Source organism: Sinocyclocheilus grahami, unplaced genomic scaffold (assembly GCF_001515645.1).
Source record: "Sinocyclocheilus grahami isolate Dianchi unplaced genomic scaffold, SAMN03320097.WGS_v1.1 scaffold494.1, whole genome shotgun sequence".
NCBI classification, from domain to species: Eukaryota; Metazoa; Chordata; class Actinopteri; order Cypriniformes; family Cyprinidae; genus Sinocyclocheilus; species Sinocyclocheilus grahami.
In genome coordinates, this window is record NW_015505673.1 from 151,059 (window position 1) to 173,221 (window position 22,163).

The following is a 22,163-nucleotide window of genomic DNA, read 5'->3' on the forward strand; positions in this document are numbered from 1 at the left end:
GTGTGTGAGAGTATGTGTGTGTGTGTGTGTGTGTGTGTGTGTGTGTGTGTGTGTGTGTGTGTGTGTGTGTGTGTGTGTTTAAATCATATGGAATCCCGTTTCTGCCACTGAATAAAAAATAAAACAAGGTAATTGTGACTTTTTAGCTCACAATTCTGACTTTTTTTTCTCAGAATTGCGAGTTCATATCTTGCAATTCTGACTTTATAACACACAATTGCGAGTTATAAAGTCAAAATTGCGAGTTATAAAGTCAGAATTGCGAGATATAAACTCGTAATTCTGAGTTTTTTTTATGACGTTTTTTCTCAGAATAAATATATAAACTCACAATTCCAAGAAAAAAGTCAGAATTGCGAGTTTATATCACAGAATTCTGAGAAAAAAAAAGTCAGAATTGCGAGATATAAACTCGTAATTCTGAGGTTTTTTTATGACGTTTTTTCTCAGAATAAATATATAAACTCACAATTCCAAGAAAAAAGTCAGAATTGCGAGTTTATATCACAGAATTCTGAGAAAAAAAAAGCAATTACCTTGTTTTATTTTTTATTTAGTGGTGGAAACGGGCTTCTATAAAATCATGAGATTTTTTTTTTCAGGATTCTTTGATGAATGGAAAGTAAAAAACATTTTATATTGTAACATTTTAAGTGTCCTTACTGCCACTTTTGACAAATTTAAAGCATTCAGAAGCCAGCCCCAGCCCCAGTGGTGCCACTTCCTGTTATTAAAGAGCAGTTCACGCAGATCGGAATGGCTCTTGTAGGACTGCTGCTGAAGTTGGCTCGGGACCACAAGCACATTATAGTAGTTGTCAACTATGCCACCCGCTACCCAGAGGCCACCCCCCTCAGACGGGCAACCACTGCAGCTATTGCCGAAGAGCTCTTTCTGTTGTGTAGCTGGGTGGGGATCCCTACAGAGATCCTCACAGACCAATGGACCCCCTCCGTCTCCTGGATAATGGCCGACTTCTGCAAATTGCTAAAGGTGAAACATATTCGAACCTCAGTCTACTACCCCCAGACTGATGGGTTAGTGGAGTATTTTAATCGGATTCTTAAACCGATGTTGAAGAGGGTGGTTGCTGAGGATGGCTGTGATTGGGACCGAATGCTGCAGTATGTGCTCTTTGGAATAAGAGAAGTACCCCAGGCTTCCACTGGTTTGACCTCCTTTGAATTGCTCTTTGGAAGCCTACTTCCAGGGCTACTTCCTACTACTAGGGCTACTGGACATCGCCAAAGAAGCCTGGGAGCAACAGCCTTCTCCCTATTGCTTGGAAACTTACAGCCCTGGAGACCTGGTACGCAGTGATCGAAAAGTAAGCGCTGGCTATAAAATGGGCCATCCTGGAGCTACGCTCCTACCTCCTAGGGTACTCCTTCATCCATCGTTGAGCAAGTCCCCAGTATGAGAGAAAGAATCGACCGAGTAATGACTCTGGTGAGGGAACATCTGCTCAAGTCGCAGCAGGCCCAACAATGCCTATATGACTGGCCGGAGCAACCCCATGAGTTCCAACTTAGAGAAAAGGTCCTCGTCTAGATCCCTGACACTTTCTGCAAGTTCCACACCTCTTGGAAGGGTCCTATACTGTTGAGCGTGTTGCCCTGTGAACTACCGTCTGGGCCAACCTGGAAGACGAAGGCTAGAGCAGATTTATCACATCAACCTCTTGAAGCAGTGGGTCGCAGCACCCCCTGCCATGGCCCTGTTAGAACAGAAGGATGAACCCGTGATGGACTTCGGAACCAGCTCAGCCCAATCAGTGAGCAGCGAAAGGAGCTCATGTCCCTGTGACCCTTGAGCAGCCAGGAAGAGCCCAGTACATATCCATTCTAGATCTCACAAAAGGATATTAGCATGTCCCCAGATTCCAAGCAGAAGACCACTTTCAACACTCTCTCAGGGCACTGGCAGTACTGGGTCCTTCCTTTCAGCCTGCATGGGGCTCCAACAACCTTCCAGAGGTTGATGGATGTGGCTCCGAAACCCCACCAACAGTATGCCGCTGCGTATCTGGATGATGTAGTCATCCACTCAGACAGCTGGGAAGACCATCTGACTCGGCTGAGGGAGGTGCTATCAGCGCTGCGTTGGGCTGGGCTGACTGTCAAATGTCACCTGGGTCTCTCCGAAGCACGTTACTTGGGATAAATTGGCAGAGGCCTCATCCTCCCACGGGAAGACAAGGTAAGAGCAATCCGTGAATGTCACAGGCCCATGTCAAAGAAACAGGTACATGCCTTTCTGGGGTTGACCAGGTACTACCGCTGTTTCATACTGGGCTTCTCATCTTTGACTTCTCCCCTCACAAACCTAACAAATAAAGGCCAGCGCAACAAGGTGCAGTGGAGCCCAGCAGCAGAGGAAGCATTCTAAAACCTAAAAGCTGCTTCTTCTTCCTCCCTGGTGCTCCACACTCCAGACTTCTCTCAACCCTTAACTCTCTACACTGACGCCTCCGATACCAGGCTAGGAGCAGTCTTCTCCCAGACTATCAGTGGAGAAGAACATCCAGTGACATACATCAGCTGGAAACTTACGGCCCTGGAGACCTGGTACGCAGTGATCGAAAAGTAAGCGCTGGCTATAAAATGGGCCATCCTGGAGCTACACTATACCTCCTCGGGCACTCCTTCACTCTGGTGACCAATCATGCACCACTCCAATGGATGTCCAAAGCAAAGGATATCAACACGAGGGTTACCAGATGGTTCCTGATCCTCCAGGATTTCCACTTTATCTATTGCACAAGAAATAACCCCCCCATGTTGAACGGCTTACGTGTCTGCACTACTCTTTCCCTCTCTGACCCTGCTATATACAGTATATATAATTTATATCTAATAATGTATGAAAACAAAGGAACATTATGATGTAAAATGAATAAATATTTTACATTCAAATTGTTATGATTATTTTGTATTTTCTAAAAACAGATTATACAATTGAAGTTAAACAAATCCAAAGTAAAAGCATTTTCACTAGTGGTTTCAGATATGTACAATAGTATATACCGTATTGACCCGAATATAAGACGATGTATCTGAAAAAACACGGTCGTCTTATATTCAGGGTCTAGACTTTGACATGTCAATAATACACCCACAACAATAAGTGGCGCCAAATACGCATAAAACGAGTGTGCCATGAAATACGTAATGTAATGCGTGTTGTAAAGATTGCGAGTAAAAACAAAAGAAAAAGAAAAGCTTACAGCTGCATGAGTCGTGACTGTCACGTTAGCCTGATGGGACCAAACTCCCTTTGTGATTTTAAAACGTAAGACAGTACCCAGAAGACTACAGTAAGATTTAACTCTACTGTTAATAAGAGTTTGGTAGGCTACTATTAGATGTATAGCCTAAATGTCCTAATTCAGATGGGCTACCTGTTTTTATTTTTTAATGGTATATCAAAAGTGTATATTTTTTAAATGTGATTGTTGGTACATTTGACCAGTTTTTACCATACTTTCAAAACAAAAATTAAAATAGGAAAAATATGCAGTATGAAAATAATTGAAGACAAAATGTGTTTTACTGAGAAAAAAGATTTGTTTTTTAAAAAGCCTTTTTCCAAAAGGTACATCTGGAAAAAGGGGGGTCGTCTTATAATCAGGGTCGTCTTATATTCGGGCCAATACGGTACTATAGTATAGATAAAATGATATATATTTCATAAGGGCAACCCAGTACAGTTAGCATGTCATTATCTCAATTTAGACCCATAATGCAATGTGGAGAACCATCCTGAAGTGGTTTATTTTGCAATAATGACTGATAGACTGCAAATGATCCTGCTAATTACACTGCCACAATAAACAATAAGAACATAAATTGACATGAAATATTGATTTGAGTTGAAAGTATCTGACAATGTGAGTGTTGTGAGCAACATGAAACTAGTTTAATTGGCTGTCACAAAAAACAGTTGAGTATACAGTTTAGCAAAATTATGGAAAAGGTATTAAAATGGAAATGCAAAACAAAATAAAACACAACCAAAAAGACAATCTAACTGACAGAGAACACACACTCGTAATCATAGAGTGAAAATATCAGTTTGTGATGCTGAACTGTTCAATTACCTCTGAACTATAGCATGTACATGTACAGATGCTCTTTCTTACTGTCCTCCCCTGAGGAAGTGAGAACATAATCGCACTCAACAAATGCTAATACCACATATGTGAGGTTTGATAAACCAACCCGGCTGATATAATTGTCAAAAACTAGATAAATGCAACACAACATGATATATTGGTATAAAATGCATAATTTTCCCCAAATACTGAGCTAATATGAAATTGAATATGTGCATCTTGGGAAACCTTGCAAAAAGTTACCAAAGAAAGTTTTTTTTTACTTGTTTTAAAGTTAAAAGTAAGTTTGTTTAAATGTATTAAAATGCATTGTATTTTGTTTCTGTTATTAACAACAAAATATGTTATATGAAAAAATAAATGTAATTTAAATATAGCTTCCTAAAGAAAATATAGTATGCCTAAGTATATGTATCTTATTTTAAGAATATTTATAATATTATTTTATGTGGTGTAATTACTAAACGTGTCTATATTAAAGATTCAAGCCTTTGTAAGTAATGATAAGGAATTATTTCACATGGTTTGGCCATCTTTAAAAGTCCAAACCTGGATCTTGCGTACGACAACCCAGCTCGGTTGGGCTGCAGTGACTCGGATTCGTAAACATGCCACAGTTGCCGGCACAAGTTTCTGGACTGCTGGTTCATTAAACTGACCTTGCTGAAGTGAACCCAGCTTGTCAAATCCAGAGCACTCCACCTCCGACTCCTTTTTCACCAGCGTTTTTCCAAGTTCCACATCAGCATAGACCAGCTCATCTTTCCCATCCAATCCTGTTACTATTTGGACACGTGAGATGAGAACAGGTTCATGAAAGACCACTAAAATGTAGTTTTCTGGGCCAATAGGTGACACACCCCAGAAATACTCTAAGCCCTGGCTGTAAGCTTTGTCGACTGTATTGGTCTGATAAATTTCAATATTCGTGCTAATGTCTGCTGGAGGGTTATCAGCAACTTCTTCAACAAAGTCCTCATCCTTGAGATGATTGAACGTCCCCTTAAATGACGAGTAAGTGCCCATGTGCTGAAACAGAGATGGGCGGAAACGTATGACTTTATCCTGCATCAACAATTTGTGAAAATGCGACAGCAGGAAGTCGCAGGGCATCTCTTGGTAGAAATTATAAAGGAATCGGGCTAGAATGGGCAGATCTCTGCACTGATAGACTTTTCCAATGTAGCCCAACTTGGAGAATTCCAATGTGACCCACTTTGAGTTGCTCATCGAATGGATGTGCTCACGCATACTGGAGAGAAAGTTCTTCGAACAGCTCACATCATCCTCCAGCATGACATAGTATTGGGAGAGATTACTGCTAAAATGGACCAAATAGGAATAGTCCACATTTTGCTTCGAACGGAAGGACACGCGGTCAGAAGCGTCGTTGAAGTTCCTCTTCAGTCCTGTGAGGGGAGGATAGTTGTCTTCATTGGCATGGATGACCAGAAGTTGACCCTTGGACAGCCGCGTGTGGAATTCATTTGTAATTTTCTCTAATGTCTGCTGGATCCAGCTCACATCAAAGTCAGCAAGAAGGACGACCACAACCATTTGGTCCAGCTCTTCTTCTGAGGAGGCAGAGTAGATTGACTGAAGAGTGTCCTGAAGATAACTGCCCTTTTCTCTCTCCACAGACGAGAGGCCCACCGTCAAGTACTCTGAAAAATTATGAAACACAAGGGTGTGAATATAAAGTTGTTTTCTGGGTTTCATTGGGCTCACAAATTCTTATTCAAGATTTTGCCTTGTTTTTCAGATAAAATATTCAAAGTTAAGTTTTTTCTTGCTCCACTGGCAAATAGTTGAGGGAGGGAGGGAGGGAGGGAGGGAGGGATGGATGGATGGATGGATGGATGGATGGATGGATGGATGGATAGATAGATAGATAGATAGATAGATAGATAGATAGATAGATAGATAGATAGATTTCAGCATCATTACTCCCGCCTTGAATGCCACATGATCCTTCAGAAATCATTCTAATATGCTGATTTGCTGCTCAAGAAACGTATTATTATTTTCAATGTGAAATCAGGTTTGGCTGCTTAATAGAATGCATTAAATTAATGCATCTATTTGCAGGGGTTTTATTAAAAGCAAAACACAACAGAATGGAGCATTGGAATGACTTGAAAGTAACAAAATAAACAAACAACCGGGAACATGAGGAACAAGATAAGAGAAACAAACGCAAACATGAACAACATCAACCATTACATTTAACAACTGACCAAACAAGGAAAACACAAGAGATATATACACAGGGGGCTAAAAAGCTTAAGAAGATAATGAGACACCTGGGGATATAATCGAGGAGGAACCACTAAATGAAAGGATTACAAGGGACTACAAAAGCTGACACCGGAAACTGGAACACAATTCCAACATTAAAGCCCAACAATAGACAACACAGGGAACATGTAATGTAACCCCCCTCCCCAGGGAGTGGATTCCAGACGCTCCACACCAAACCCAAACAAAAGTCCAGTGCAGAGCTGAAAACCAGGGTAAAGCCAGTGGAGCCAGGGTAGAGCTGGAGACCAGGGCAGAGCAGGGAATCAGGGTGGAACTGGATACCAAGGTGGAGCCCACACCAACATCAGCAGTGGATCTGCCACACTGGATGCCAGTCTCATCTGCCCCAAAACAGGTCCGTGATCACCAGAGCTGTAGGTATATAACCGTTACAGTGGGCTCCTCCTCCATCTCTCTCACAGTGAAGGAGGATCCGCTCAGCACAAGTGCTCACTCCACAAACTTGTTAAATGTCCCTTGAAAACCATCACAGGAAAGTTGTGTGCAAAGTGGTTCAGCGAGTCCAGAGCGATAAAAAGTAATCAGATTATTGTCCAGGAGGTGAGTGTGATAGGCCTCTCTATTCTGTGGGCTTTTTGAAGAACAGTTTGTGTACAATTCAGCCTGTATGTTAATTGTATTGTGGAAGCGCTGTATTGATGATATTTTCTGCTTATGGTGTGGTACGATTTTCATAGACTTTCATTGACTTTCAGTATGGATGTCCAGAAGGAACAAATTAATTTCCTAGATGTTAATGTTATGAGACCGGTATTGAGACTAGTTTATTCCGTAAACCCACAGACTGTAATACACTTCTAGATGGGTTATCATATCCCCCTGTTCCTCTGAAACGTTTCCTGCCTATTTCTCAATTCAGTCGCATTCATAGTATTTGTAGTTGAGATGAGGATTATCAATATCATGCAGAAGAAATGGCCAATAGGTTTAGGCAGAAAGCATATGTGACCCTGGACCACAAAACCAGTCATAAGGGTCAATTTTTCAAAATTGAGATTTATACATCATCTGAAAGCTGAATAAATAATCGTTCCATTGATGTATGGTTTGTTATGATAGGACAATATTTGGCTGAGATATTCGAAGATCTGGAATCTGAGGGTGCAAAAAAATCTAAATATTTAGAAAATCACCTTTAAAGTTGTCCAAATGAAGTCCTTAGCAATGCATATTACTAATCAAAAAATGTAAGTTTTTATATATTCACAGTAGAAATGTACAAAATATCATCATGGAACATGATCTTTACTTAATATCCTAATGATTTTTGGCATGAAAGAAAAATCAATAATTTTGACCCGTACAATGTATTTTTGGCTATTGCTACAAATATACCCCAGCGACTTAAGACTGGTTTTGTGCTCCAGGGTCACATATAAGGAGGAGTGAACACAATCTGCGATAGATCGCTTCAGTAGCAGTTCTCAACAGGATTGTCTTGTCAAGAATTGTTTTATCCAGTGTTCTCCACTAGCTAAAGATATCAAAGGCATAATTCAGAAACATTGGTACATTGTTGACAGTGATCCTATCTGGCACACAATTTTCGCTAAACCAGTTTGGGTAGTCTTTAAGAGACCTCCAAACTTACGTAATATGCTGGTCAGGGCTGATTTATCTGTTTCTCAACCAACACATTTTTTGAGTAACATTCCTTCAGGTAACTATAAGTGTGGAGGTTGTCAACAATGTAATTTTACCTACAAAATACAAACTTTTAAGCATCCCTGTACTGGGAAATCTTTTAAGAACAGAGGAACGATTTCTTGTAAGACCTCTAATGTTATTTATGTGCTGTGCTGCCCGTGTGAACTCTGTTACGTGGGTAAAACTAGCAGACAATTCAAAATGCAGATTGCCGAGCATCGAAGTGCCATTAGGCTGCATGACCCTAGAAGTCCAGTAGCACTGCCAGACGCCATCGAATGTGAGCATTTGCCCACTCAAGTCGGTTACGACGACGAACTGCAGTCAGGTCGAGACCCCGATGAGGACGACGAGCATGCAGATGAGCTTCCCTGAGACGGTTTCTGACAGTTTGTGCAGAAATTCTTTGGTTATGCAAACCGATTGTTGCAGCAGCTGTCCGGGTGGCTGAAGTTGCTGGATGTGGAGGTCCTGGGCTGGTGTGGTTACACGTGGTCTGCGGTTGTGAGGCCGGTTGGATGTACTGCCAAATTCTCTGAAACGCCTTTGGAGACGGCTTATGGTAGAGAAATTAACATTCAATTCACGGGCAACAGCTCTGGTGGACATTCCTGCAGTCAGCATGCCAATTGCACGCTCCCTCAAAACTTGCGACATCTGTGGCATTGAGCTGTGTGATAAAACTGCACATTTTAGAGTGGCCTTTTATTGTGGCCAGCCTAAGGCACACCTGTGCAATAATCATGCTGTCTAATCAGCATCTTGATATGCCACACCTGTGAGGTGGATGGATTATCTCGGCAAAGGAGAAGTGCTCACTAACACAGATTTAGACAGATTTGTGAACAATATTTGAGAGAAATAGGCCTTTTGTGTACAAAGAAAAAAGTCTTAGATCTTGGAAAAATGGGGCAAAAACAAAAGTGTTGCGTTTATAATTTTGTTCAGTGTATATGAGTCCATGTATATATAAGTTCCCATAACTTGCATTGTACTCTTTTTACTACACTGATTCTGTCGTCACTGCTTGCAAAACAACTCCCTTTAATGAGTTGATCTTGCCACATGCTCTTGTACTGTTAGTATTGTGTGCATAGGCATAGGCTGCACTGCATAAATATGATTATTTTGCATAAATATGATTATTTATGCAGCATTTAAAAAATGGACATCACATTTAATTTCAATTCCTTTAGTGATGCTGTAGCATTATCTTCTAGATCTGTTGCTCCAAAAACAAAACATCTACATCAGGGATGTGAAACTCAATTCTGGGAGGGCCAAACCCTTGCAAAGTTGATCTTAAAACCCTAAGTAAATGCAACTGATCCAGCTAATCAAGTCCTTCAGGCTTATGTGTGTTAGACACCACTGATCAGATCTACATGCATGTAGATGTAAACAGATAACTCACTCTTGGACTGCTGGAAGACTCCTGCCAGAACTTTAATGGAAACATTGAAATGCAGGTAATGGCCTTTAATATCTTCCATCCAAGTCTCCTTATCCCAGATCCAGGTCTGTGACACCTGCTGCAAAAAAAATAAATAAAAATAATTCATCTGCTCAGAACTAAAAGGAAATAAAGGTCCAGAGTCTGTCACTATGGCGTTCCCCTTCAAAAGTTACTAATACTGTACACTAGAGGTACTAATATGTACCTGTTACTATGCACCTTTTAGGGGTAAAAAAGGTACAAAAGTGTACCTTTTGAAAGGTACCACTGCAGTGACAGCTTTTGTACACTCTTGGACTGCTGGAAGACTCCTGCCAGAACTTTAATGGAAACATTGAAATGCAGGTAATGGCCTTTAATATCTTCCATCCAAGTCTCCTTATCCCAGATCCAGGTCTGTGACACCTGCTGCAAAAAAAATAAATAAAAATAATTCATCTGCTCAGAACTAAAAGGAAATAAAGGTCCAGAGTCTGTCACTATGGCGTTCCCCTTCAAAAGTTACTAATACTGTACACTAGAGGTACTAATATGTACCTGTTACTATGCACCTTTTAGGGGTAAAAAAGGTACAAAGGTACACTGCAGTGACAGCTTTTGTACCCTTTTTTTCTGAAAGTGTAGGGAACTACAAACATGTCAGGAAGTTCAACATTTGGCTGGTTATTTTTATCACCGACGACCATTTCAAAAGCTGTGTACTGTATATGAATTAAACCTTTTCAGAAGTAACAGTCAGGAAAAGATATGTCGTTTTTGTCTTGATACTTCATACATTTTGTTATGAAAAAGAAAGAAACAAATGTTTTTGTGAAATGTTTAGTTTCAAAAGCGTGCTTGCGCTTCTTTGTTTAAAATACAGTGTGACTTGCTTTATTATTTTGTTATCGAATTCATACAAATACTGTCACAGTGTTACAGTCTCCGCAGCATACGTAATCCAGTTCACTGTCTCTTAAACTGCCTTTTAATGTTCAGCATATTACAACACTTTCAAACCTAATGTAATGGGAAATATTCCATTGTGAGAGATGCTTTAATCCAAGTTGATGTAGAAAAATCATTAACAGTATGACTCAAATGTACAGGAAACTCCCAACGAGCTATGAACGGAACAAGGGCAACTTGTGGTGTGCCACAGTCTGAAACTAGCATTGTCTGAGTAGCCTACATACAACACAATGAACCATTTTTCTGATTTTTAAGATTCTTAAAAGGATACTTCACCCAAAAAATGAAAACCCTCTCATTATTTCCTCAACCTAATCCCATTCCAAACTTGTTTGACATTCCTTCTTTCATTTGTGGAACATAAAAGATGTTTTCAGCCTGTGAGTGATTCTATAATTGCAGGTACATTTGGTGTCCGTAGTCATTCTTTTTTTCTTCAGCTTTTTTCAAATGGTTATATTTTTGATTATTGTAATATTGTGTTACTCATTGTTATGAATTACGAGATGTTACAGTCCATAACAATATAACATTTTTTGCAAAAAGTGTCAATGATGATTTCAAACATGATTTCTTGTTGTCCGAATTAGTCAGTGCATGTTTTCCATCATGTATCATTGTGTAATCAAAATATTTTATTGTACTTTTCTTTTGGTAATATTTCATTCATTTTATTTATAAAAGCCCTAAAGAGTAATTTACCTACTTCTACAACATTATAAAAAAAAAATAACTTTTTTCTTTTAAAAATGTGTGTCTGTAAATCTTGTGTCAACTCTGTTACCGTACCATACTTTGGCTGTAAATGAGTGGAATTATCTCCCACAACTATGTACATACAGGAAATTATGTCACGTTCCCTCCCTGTTAAGATCTGAAGCACTGAAAAGTCTATGTGCTCTCTCTAAGAAAATAGTTTAATCTAAAAAGCTCTTACACCAAGAGTTATTTTATAAACTGTCAAATCTGTTACCACAATATCAAAAGGAAAACTGAATTTTTCATCGATCGCACTGTGTTATTTTAAAAATCTTTTAATCATGATTTCATTAGTGCCATGTGCTCTTAGCATTTATGCTCGCAAGTGGAGTTTTTGGCAAAAAATAAAGAAAATGGTAAATTCTGTTACCGTCAAACTCTGTTACCATGTTAGAGTAACAATGCTGACAGTGCAGTAACAGAGTTGACAGTCCATCAGACAATTCTGTTACTTTACAATTCTGTTTCTTAAAGGGTCAACTCTGTTTATGAACTATTTTCACAAAAAATAAATTTGTTGTTTAAAATCTAATAAACATTATTGATTTATTTTTGCACCCTTATAATATTTCAACAACATTTCTTTTTTTAACTGGATATTGTATATAATACATTTTCAGATGAAAAATATTTGCTCCAAGTGGACGGTTCTGTGAAGACACAGGTATTTATTTTAATTTTAAGGTACGCATAGGTGAAATATCATCTCAGTTTGAAGTGATGGAATGCAAGGACTGTTTGTCTAATGAAACAAGAAGGAATATTTTTCCTGTTATGATTTATTGTTATTTCTACACATTGGCTAATTTGTCCGTAACAGAGTTGACAAACAATACCATAAAGACATCTTTTCGTTCAAAGTAAAAAAAAAAGAGGAAGTAACTTGTGCTTGGCAAGCACTGAATTATTCAAATGAAATATGTTTTCAATAATATACTGAAAAAAAAGTTTTTTTTCTTAACTTTCTGCAATGCCAAATGTATCTCCAATTATAGAATCACCCGTATACAATGCAATTCAGCGGTAAACAAAACCTCTTTTCTGTTCTGCAGATAAAAGATAATCAGGGTTGGAGTGACACAAGTGTGTGTGTGAATGATAACAGAAGGTTGGTTTTTCTGGGGTGACCTATCTCTTTAAGTCTCAATATTTAATAATCATGCTATTAGCACAAGCTAATACCTTGAGGCTTCCCGATTCTGCTTTCTGCATGTAGATGTAGACCCTGGTCAAAATGAGAAGACCAGTCGCTAGGAGGAAGAGGTTTTTCAGATGGAATCTCATCACACACCTTCTTCTGTTAAGACACACAGGCACCACCAACATTAAACACACATGATGAGCTTCACTTGTACCTCCAAATGCTGTTTTTCCTATATGATTGATTGTCTATAATCAGTAGTTGCATTGTTCAATTATTCACATGACCCAGTTTGAATAATTAATGGCCGATTATGAACCATTCAGCTCACACATTCAACACTGTCATTTAGAGCAGCAGAATAGTGCTTCTCACACTAGTAAGTCGCCATCTACAAGGATAGGGAAACGCAGCAAAGTGAGTGTAAACGTAGATTAACATGTCTGTGAATATGAACATATTTATTATTAATAAGTATTGCATATCAGCAAAAGTCAATACAATCTGATTTATTCTAAGAATGCAAAATTCAGTGTTGTTGGTTGTTGTTGTTTTTACCATGAATCTGAGACGTTCACTGTTTAATACTGAACTGTGCTGAGAAACATAGCATATTCATATTCAGGACTCATTTAGTGACACAATAGCTTACTCATTTTATACTCAATATTTCTCCTGCCATGTAAAGCCAGGACCCTGGCAACTTTCACTTGATAAAACAAGAACATGATTACATGGGATATAATATTCCCCTGCAGGAATTACTGTACCGGTCTGGTTAGAAAAGTAGCATCACCACAAGGACGATTTAAACAGCTTTACAGCTCAAATAATACATTTTGTAGAGGGCAATTCATAAAAGCGCGTTATCAAAAACATAAGCAGCATGCACATTTCCAGTTTTAACCCCTCCGAAATGTCTTGCTCCATAGATTTTAACTGCAAGTGCTTTAGTATAAACATGTTTTTTCCCCCAGCATGTCACCGTTTGCTTTCTATTGTAACTTCCAAACATATTTTATGTAGCGTAGACTGTAATAAGATCAAGTTTTAAGTCTGAAAGTTGATTTAAGCTAAAAGTTATCGCTGTTTTAATGAACAATTGATATGTATTATTTTAATTTGAAAACCCAGTGATATAAAAAAGCAAATACTTTCAAAATCCTAAAAAGTGATTGAGAGCTGGCTGTGTAGTAAAGGAATGACTGAATGTTGGATTTGTCATTACGTATTATAACCCCAGTATACTGAAAAAGCATGCATTTTGAAACAGGCCTGACCTTTCCCCGTGAGCAAAGTGAACTTTGCTTCCGCACGTTTACCATTATGTGCTCTATTTGCATTAAATGAAAGCACACCTGGTTACAGGGATGCATCATTTGTTGTTAATTCAACAAATAAAACAAGTAATAGCAGAGAATGAAGAGAGTAAACCAGTCAAACTGGTTTTAGTCTGTTAGGTACTGAATGTGTGTGAGCCTGGACTCAATGACACTACGTTCCTTAAATCCAGGTTCCTTTGCAACTTAAACAAGTTATGGCAGTTGTTTTGTTTAAAAGCCTCGGTCAGGTTTTACAGGACAGGTGAAAGGAACAGTCTAACATGACTATACTTAAGCCTTTATATTAAAAGCTAACCAATAAATTGTGTACGTGAAAATATTACCTATAAAGCCACAGAAGAACATCTCCTAATAAAACACAAAAGGTGTTGGACTTGACGCAGCACTGCACAGAGCGTTCTGTGTGTGACATCAAACTACAGCGAGAGCGATTAGACAGCATTTTTAAAAATGTTTGTTTTGATGTCAAATAAGTCTTGCTTTTTTGTTAAAGCAGTGCTGCTGTTGTAAAGTTATACAGCTACAGTTGTGTTGCTGGGTTTTAAAGCAGGTTTATTTTTTTATTTCTTCCTTATCAGTCTGTATTTACAGCAATTTCACTGTCCACTCTGTTCAAATGTGGATGAATGGCTACACATAGATGTGTGCAGAGCTGTGTGAGATCACTACCATCCTGCTTTTGTGGGGGTGGGTAGGGGTGTTAAATAATGATTTATTTATGTTTGTTTTGTTTTTCCCCCATAGGTTTTTAACATTCTAAAAGCTCTTTATTATTAAATTACATTTACATTACATTTAGTCATTTAGCAGATGCTTTTATCCAAAGCGACTTAGAAAACAATGGAAGCAATCAAAACTAACAAAAGAGCAACAATATATAAGTGCAAATGACACGTCTCGGTTAGCCTAACACAGTACACGTGGCAAGGTGTATTTATATATACAGTTAAATTAAGTATACTGTTAAGTAATGCAAGTATTACATACAACAATAAAACAGTGCATTGACATACAAAAGGAAATTTAAGTACTTAAGCACTTAAGTACTTTTAGAAGCAAGTACTTCTGTACTTTTACTTAAGTAAAAATCTGTTTACTTGCAATGGAGTAATATTTGACCAGCAGTATCTGTACTTTCTCTCAAGTAATGGAGTTGAGCAGGCTTTGTCCGCCTCTGAGTAGTAGCAGTAGTAAAATAGTATGATCAGTCTCTCATATAGGGTTAATTATGTCTTATTTCTACCTGCGAATAAAAAGAAAATGACCTAACTTGACATTCGGAATGCAAAGATGTAAAAAAAAATGTATTCGAAATTCGGAACGCCCAAATTCCACAATCGAATTATATATATAGCCTATATAACGTATATATATATATATATATATATATATATATATATATATATATATATATATAAATCAAATCGAAAGTATATGGAAAACGGATCTACTTGCAAACTGTCCAGACAAGCAGTGTAGATTTTAACACCCAGTTCATATAAAGTCCACTTACCTTTATATCACCTATAACCTTGCACAGCAGAAAAAAGTCAACATTCAAAATGATATTGTGTGCAAAGCGAGAGAATCGCGCGTCTCTGGACGAGTTCATTCACTTCCTAGTGTCCTCCAGTCGCTCTTAGACTTAGATTCGGTCTTTACTCCCTTCAGTGAAGTGTGCTGTGCGTTTATCCAGATGCTGCTGATCCGCGAGCGCTGCTGTCAGGAGTGCTGCTGGTCGCTGAAATGTGAGGCGGCCGAGGGTTGGATGCAACTTGTCAGGTAGCTAGTTCAGCTGGTGTCATTTCCTCCTCAGTCACAGGGGTCTCCATCGGGGAAATTAATGTGTCATGAATTAAAAGAGTTTCAAACAGATTGTGATCTTGGCTTCATTATAGACTTTCTTTAGTAATTGAATTAGCCTAGATCATGGCAAGACATACCTATCTAACAAACAAACAAATGGTTAAATAAATGTAACTTTATTAGCTTATTACATTGTGTTACTGTGTATACATTTGAGTTGAAACAGCTCTTTCGGTCCTGCGGTCAAGCCAGACGCGCTTTATTACTGCGCGTCTAAGCGCGCACTTACGGTCTGGGTGCTGGGAGTGGTTAAAATGCATGTAAAGAAGCTGTCATAAAGGCGTTTCCTTTATACTTTTGCTGATATTTTCAATAGATTGCTGTCCACGGTGACCCAAAATATGTCTGCATAAAACGTAATTTAACCCTAAAAAGACCATAAAGCAACATCAGCATATTTATTTATTGCTAATTTATATCATGACATAAATAATACAATTTCAGGATTTTTTCTTGAACATTGGATTAATGTTTGTGAATACATCATTTTTTTTTTGTACATGAACATTTGTATTGTATATTTATTAATATACATATTTTATCAAAGTGAATATATATATATATATATATATATATATATATATATATACACAGTATATATATATACATGTGTGTGTGTGTGTGTGTGTGTGTGTGTGTGTGTGTGTGTGTGTGTGTGTGTGTGTGTGTCTGTGTACACCTTTAATCTGATACTTGTTTACGGTGACCCTGACTATTACTGTATTAATTTTCAAGTTAAATCTATTGTACACTCCAAATTTCAACGTGCATTCTCACACTTTCTCATAAAAAGCACTTACTCGTAAAAAGCTTTCCTTAATAGGTTTGCTCATTCCTCCAGTTGATTCAAGTCCACAGTCACCCTGACTATTACTGTATAACTTTTCAAGTCATTTTACTGTATGGTTCTGGAGAAAATTAATGACAAAATTACTCCAAAAAACTGCATTCTAGCAGTTGCACCATTACCCATTTTCAAACACTCATACAAATCTTTGCTTTATAAGTTTGCTCATTCCTTCAATTGATTCCTGTTCACAGTGACCCTGACTATTACTTGTGGCTGGGAGAGGGAGTTCACAGACACAAATAGCAGCTAGAGGGTGTTTTATTGTGACAATTGCAAATGGTGTATCAAATCAAGGTGAATACTATGAGGAAAGGCATGCTCGGTGCTGCAGGGCAGTCCTGTAGAGGGGTGGGCGAACCAGGGTGACCGTGTGGGGAAGGCCGGACGTCAGCCGCTGGTCTCTGCAACAAACAAAGAGCACACAGTTAGCGTCCTGCATAATCGGAGGCGAAGCTCAACCTCCTTCCCATCTCTTCCGTTTATATATCCTCCTCTTAATGATGTGCAGGTGCTGATGATCGGCACTCGCTCCCAGGTGTGAGGGCTGTTTCCATGGCGACGCTGATCTGGCACTGGGTGACTCGCCACATACTGTATTAATTTTCAAGTAATTTGACTATTTTTATTTTATTTTAATTATTTTTTTATTGTACAGAAATCTTGTAACCAATTATAGTCCTCATGCCTCTGCTGAACTCCTTGGTGTCATTCTGCCACAGCCTCTGCTGCAGTTTACTCCTATAATAATTTAATGATAATAATAATAATGCATTTTATTAGACACCTTTCAAGACTCAATAACACCTTAAAATAACAGTAGGCTATTGATTGATTGACTGCAATACAACCTAATGGAATTTAAACAAGAGTTTTTATCACGACTGAAATACAGAAATAAGTTGTGATAGGGATTATGTAACCTTTGTTATGACATTTCACAGATACAAATGCAAATGTCTTTTTTTTAATGCAATTAAACAAAAGCCTAATATGAGAAGATGATTTTAGGTGTATGCATCAGTGTGCAGAAGACAGTCAATAAATGTTCACAGGTGTTGAAGCCACAGTAGGCACTGTTGTGCAGTCTGATTGGATGTACAACAGAATGCTCGAAGTGCTGTTATTCCTTAAGATGCACAAAGTTGTTTTCTGAAATAAGAAAGGCAAAATAAATAAATAAATAAATAAATGTTTAATATATATTAATTGCATGTATTTATATAAAATGTATAATATTTATAAAAGTACATAAAATACGATAAAATAAAGTTAAGTCAAATTAAAATAAAAGTGCCATCATTTTCAAACTACGGCACTGATACTATATTACGGATTTTTTCTTTGTGTTGTCAACTGTCTTACCTTACCTGTGTGATCAGTGTCTTATTGTATCTGGATTTTAATTCAGATAGATCATTTAAAAATTTATCTCAATACAAATTGTAATTGATCGGTTACAGGTAGGAGAAACAAGAAGTTGCAGCTAAGCTGACTGATGATTACGGTAAACAGACACAGCAAAACATAATAGCTTTGCAGGCATAATCACCATAAACAAATACAACAACCTCAGGGCTATAAAAGCAAAGACATAAGAAATTTAACTAAAGGTTAGAAATTAGTAACCATGGACACAAATAAGGACTGCTCAAATGGGTGATGAACATAATCAGTTCCTAAGGTTAAAATGAAGATTTTAACTCAATTAAATGTGACACTAACAAATAAAATGTAAGAAAAGGTTGAGTGGATGACGTCAGGTCATGATGAGATGAGTATTTCCCAGCAGATAGTGAATTGGTGGGTTTTTGTTAAATGTGAGCCAAAATCATCACAATTAAAAGAACCAAAGATTTAAACTACTTCAGTCTGTGTGCATTGAATTTATTTAATACACGAGTTCACAATTTGAGTTGAATTACTGAAATAAATTAACTTTTCCACGACATTCTAATTTATTGAGATGCACCTGTATATAAAATAAGAGTCAGTTTCATATGGTAATAATCATGGTACGTTTGCACAATAATTCCTTCAAAAACGGAAACTTTCTGTTTGAAAATTGGACATGAGTGCAACAATACACTCTATAAAAACATTTTTGGAGTGAGTTTGCGTTTCCCAGAAACTGTAAAGTAAAATTACATGAAAATTAATACAGTAATAGTCAGGGTGACTGTGGACTTGAATCAACTGGAAGAATGAGCAAACCTATAAAGCAAAGATTTTTATGAGTGTTTGAAAATGGGTAATGGTGCAACTGCTAGAATGCACTTCATTTTTTTGAGTAATTTTGTCATTAATTTTCTCCAGAACCATACAGTAAAATGACTTGAAAAGTTATACAGTAATAGTCAGGGTGACTGTGGACTTGAATCAACTGGAAGAATGAGATTTTTAATTAAGGAAAGCTTTTTACGAGTAAGTGCTTTTTATGAGAAAGTGTGAGAATGCACGTTGAAATTTGGAGTGATTTGCCTTTAATTTGTACAGAAATTGTACAATAGATTTAACTTGAAAATTAATACAGTAACAGTCAGGGTCACTGTAAACAAGTATCAGTTTAAAGCTGTATACACACACACTGTTAATGTATATATTAACATTGATAAATTATGTATATTAATAAATGTACAATACAAATGTTAATGTACAAAAAATAATGTATTCACAAACATTATTTTTCAAAGTTCAAGTCGTTTAAAAAAAATCCTGAAATTGTATTATTTATGTCATGATATAAATTAGCAATAAATAAATATTCTGATGTTGCTTTATGGTCTTTTTAGAGTTAAATTACGTTTTATGCAGACATATTTTGGGTCACCGTGGACAGCAATCTATTGAAAATATCAGCAAAAGTATAAAGGAAACGCCTTTATGACAGCTTCTTTACATGCATTTTAACCACTCCCAGCACCCAGACCGTAAGTGCGCGCTTAGACGCGCAGTCCAAAAAAAGTGAGGCTGGCTTGACCACAGTCTTTCACTGGCACTTACTTAACTGTTACACTTAACACACACACACACACAAATCCAACATTTCTCTCTTCTGCATATTTACTTCTGCTTTAGCATACACATATGCATTTATGGTTTACAGGGACTTTTATACTGAGCTTTTGTTCTTGTAATACCTATGTCATTATGCTCGCTCACACACACACTACATATACATAGTGAACAGTCAGTTCTTGAACTTCATTTATTGGAAGCATGAAGCAAAAGACCTGGGTCCAGTTGCATAAACTTAGCCTCTATGTTAAGACAGTGTCTTACAGTTCTTCACATTTGCTAAGACACTAAACCCCATTCTCTGAACCAAATTCTCAATAGCCTAAACCAGTTTGTCAAACAAATCACTCTTTCTGCACAACCTTAAACAAGTTCAGGCAGTTTAGACACTGTTTGCACATCTCTTTTTGCAAAACCCGAAACACATTCTCACTCACTAAAACACAATTTGCACTGTGATAAACTTGTGATGCAAAACCCTAAACACAAGAAAGTATGTTACAACACGGCTGTCATCGTTTGCACAAAATAATTCAGAACTGTTCACACTCGTTTCTAAATACAATATGCAAATGTACAAAATACAAGCCAGTTCAAAGTGCACAGATGGCATGGGTGGTGGAGGAAGAGGAGGACGAAGAAGAGCCAGGCCAAGAACAGTCATTTCAGATGAAATCAGAGCTCCTGTGATCGACCATGTTCTTGTGTTGGAATGACAGAGGCAGGACAAAGAGCTCAACATCATTTGAGCAGATTCTCTGTGGCCACCACAATCAGTTGGAAAGTTCAAAAGAAGAGTGGAAGAGAATCTTGTGTAGAATTGCAAGCCTACCACGTTACGTAAGGTGGAAAAACTGGCCTGTGGTGGCATAAACGTGCGGTCTTGTCAAGGCTGGATCCGTCACAGCAGAGGGGTTTTTCCCTGTTGCCCACCTGCGACAGATTCTCGAAGATTCTTCTAAAATGCCTATTATACAACATATTACAAGTATATTCATATTAATGCGGGACACAAAAGGCACCTGTTTTGTATAATAGACCATATATTTACTATAACTAAACATTGCTTTGTCTGCAAGATGTTGAAAAAGAAAATTATAACCTGAGATAGAGATAAAATGAGGCAACTGGGTGCTAGAAAGAAGCCTTTCTGGAAGGCTTTTATGTTTAGAAAGACCATTCGATTAATTGTGTTGAAAAACTCCAGCTTATACTGTAATAGACCGTACATTGTCCTCAAAGTAGCAATAGTTCAGACTTCTGAATTTCATGAACTATCATCATTAAGAGTCTGCAGCACACTCTTAAGTATTGAAGCAAATCCTCTGATGGCATGCTGGTTTACGGGCTGCTGTTTGACAGATACCACCAGGCTTTCATCACTGCCAGGGGCCTGCGGGTCCCCCTGCAGCAGTTCGGCGAGGATCAGGGTCCCAGTGCTCCTGGTGTAAATGTAGGCCTTCCACGGCACAGTGTCTCCCGGGGTGAAGGCCAGAGTCTGGATCTTCACCAGCTGTAAAGCAGCCTGTAACATATCCAGAGCCGTTCTGGGTAGAGGGGAACCCAGAGTTTGCCTGTGGAGAATCTCCAAGTCCAGCCACATTTTCTCAAAAGTCTCATGGGATAGAGGAGGACCCAAAGATAGACTGATCTCCTCTTCTGTGTCATTTGGGCTGGAGAGGGTTACATCTTTACTTCCTGTTAGTCAGAGAAACACGGGTTTACATGTTACATGATTAGTATTGCATTTATTATAAAATTATAAATTATATGTAGAATACTATAATATTTATTTATATTATACATATTGTATATTTAAATCACAATTCATTCAAATTATGTACATAATAAAAAATATTTACTGTCAGGATTATTATAATTAACTAAAACGGATTTTTATTGAATTATTTAAAAATTATAATTATTATAAAATTATTTAAAGTAAAATAAACATTCACCAAAATAAAATAAAAGAACAAGGTAACATTTTTACATTTTTGTTTAAAGCTGAGGTACAAAAATATCTACTATAGTAAACTTAGAAATAAAATAAAATATAAATTATACAGACATAAAAAAACAGGTAGGATGAGACAGTAATATGTTGTTATATTAGTATTTAATTTATTATAAAATTAAATGTATAATATTAAAATGTACTTAATGTATATTTAATTAAATCACAATTAATTAAAATTAAGTAAACAATAAAAAATTAGTTATTACCAGGATTATTATTATTAACTAAAACTGATAAAAAAAACTACTTAAAAAAAAAAACATTAACCGAAATAAAATAAAATATAATATAAAAAAACAAGGTTACATTTTTTAATTTTCCTTTAAAATTGAAGTACTAAAATAACTAAAACTAAATAAACTAAGAACTGAAACTTAATTTAAAAAATATAGATTAAAAAGAAAGAAAAAAAAGTAGGATGAGACAGTTTTACGATATCATATTACTACTGAATTTATACATTTATAAATTAAATTGATAATATTATAGTTTAATTACATTTAAATAACAATTAACTCAAATTAAATTAAAAATAAGATAAGATTAAAAAAAGACAGTCTTTCATTTTATCTGAAATAAAATTTATTTTTTTCTAAATACACTTTTAAAATTTAATTTTATCTAAATACACTAAAACTTAATTTAATAAAAAAATAAAATATATATATATATATATATA

The 22,163-nt window shown here is 37.0% G+C and overlaps 2 protein-coding genes across 6 annotated transcripts in view; both read right to left on the minus strand.

Moving 5' to 3' along the window:
• Positions 1–4,573: 4,573 nt before the first annotated feature.
• Positions 4,574–15,513, minus strand: LOC107554219 (alpha-1,3-mannosyl-glycoprotein 4-beta-N-acetylglucosaminyltransferase C). 3 transcript variants are annotated; one of them, XM_016236662.1, is made up of 4 exons: positions 15,247–15,513; positions 12,432–12,543; positions 9,830–9,947; positions 4,574–5,778 (listed from the first exon to the last, which is right to left on the minus strand). In XM_016236662.1, the coding sequence occupies exons 2-4, from the start codon at positions 12,531–12,533 to the stop codon at positions 4,631–4,633; spliced, it is 1,368 nt and encodes a 455-aa protein (XP_016092148.1). In that variant the 5' UTR covers positions 12,534–12,543; positions 15,247–15,513; the 3' UTR covers positions 4,574–4,630. The 3 variants fall into 3 exon arrangements, with proteins under 3 accessions (XP_016092148.1, XP_016092149.1, XP_016092147.1); XM_016236663.1 differs by having other exon boundaries at positions 9,830–9,944; positions 12,432–12,546; XM_016236661.1 differs by having other exon boundaries at positions 12,432–12,546.
• Positions 15,514–19,234: 3,721 nt separating this feature from the next.
• ap4b1 (adaptor related protein complex 4 subunit beta 1) overlaps positions 19,235–22,163 on the minus strand; it is an 18,050-nt gene continuing 15,121 nt past the window's right edge. For all 3 annotated transcript variants that reach the window (XM_016236659.1, XM_016236658.1, XM_016236660.1), the window contains one exon: positions 19,235–21,162. In XM_016236659.1, the coding sequence (XP_016092145.1) occupies positions 20,732–21,162 (431 nt within the window). In that variant the 3' untranslated portion in view covers positions 19,235–20,731. The remainder of the gene's footprint in view (positions 21,163–22,163) is intronic.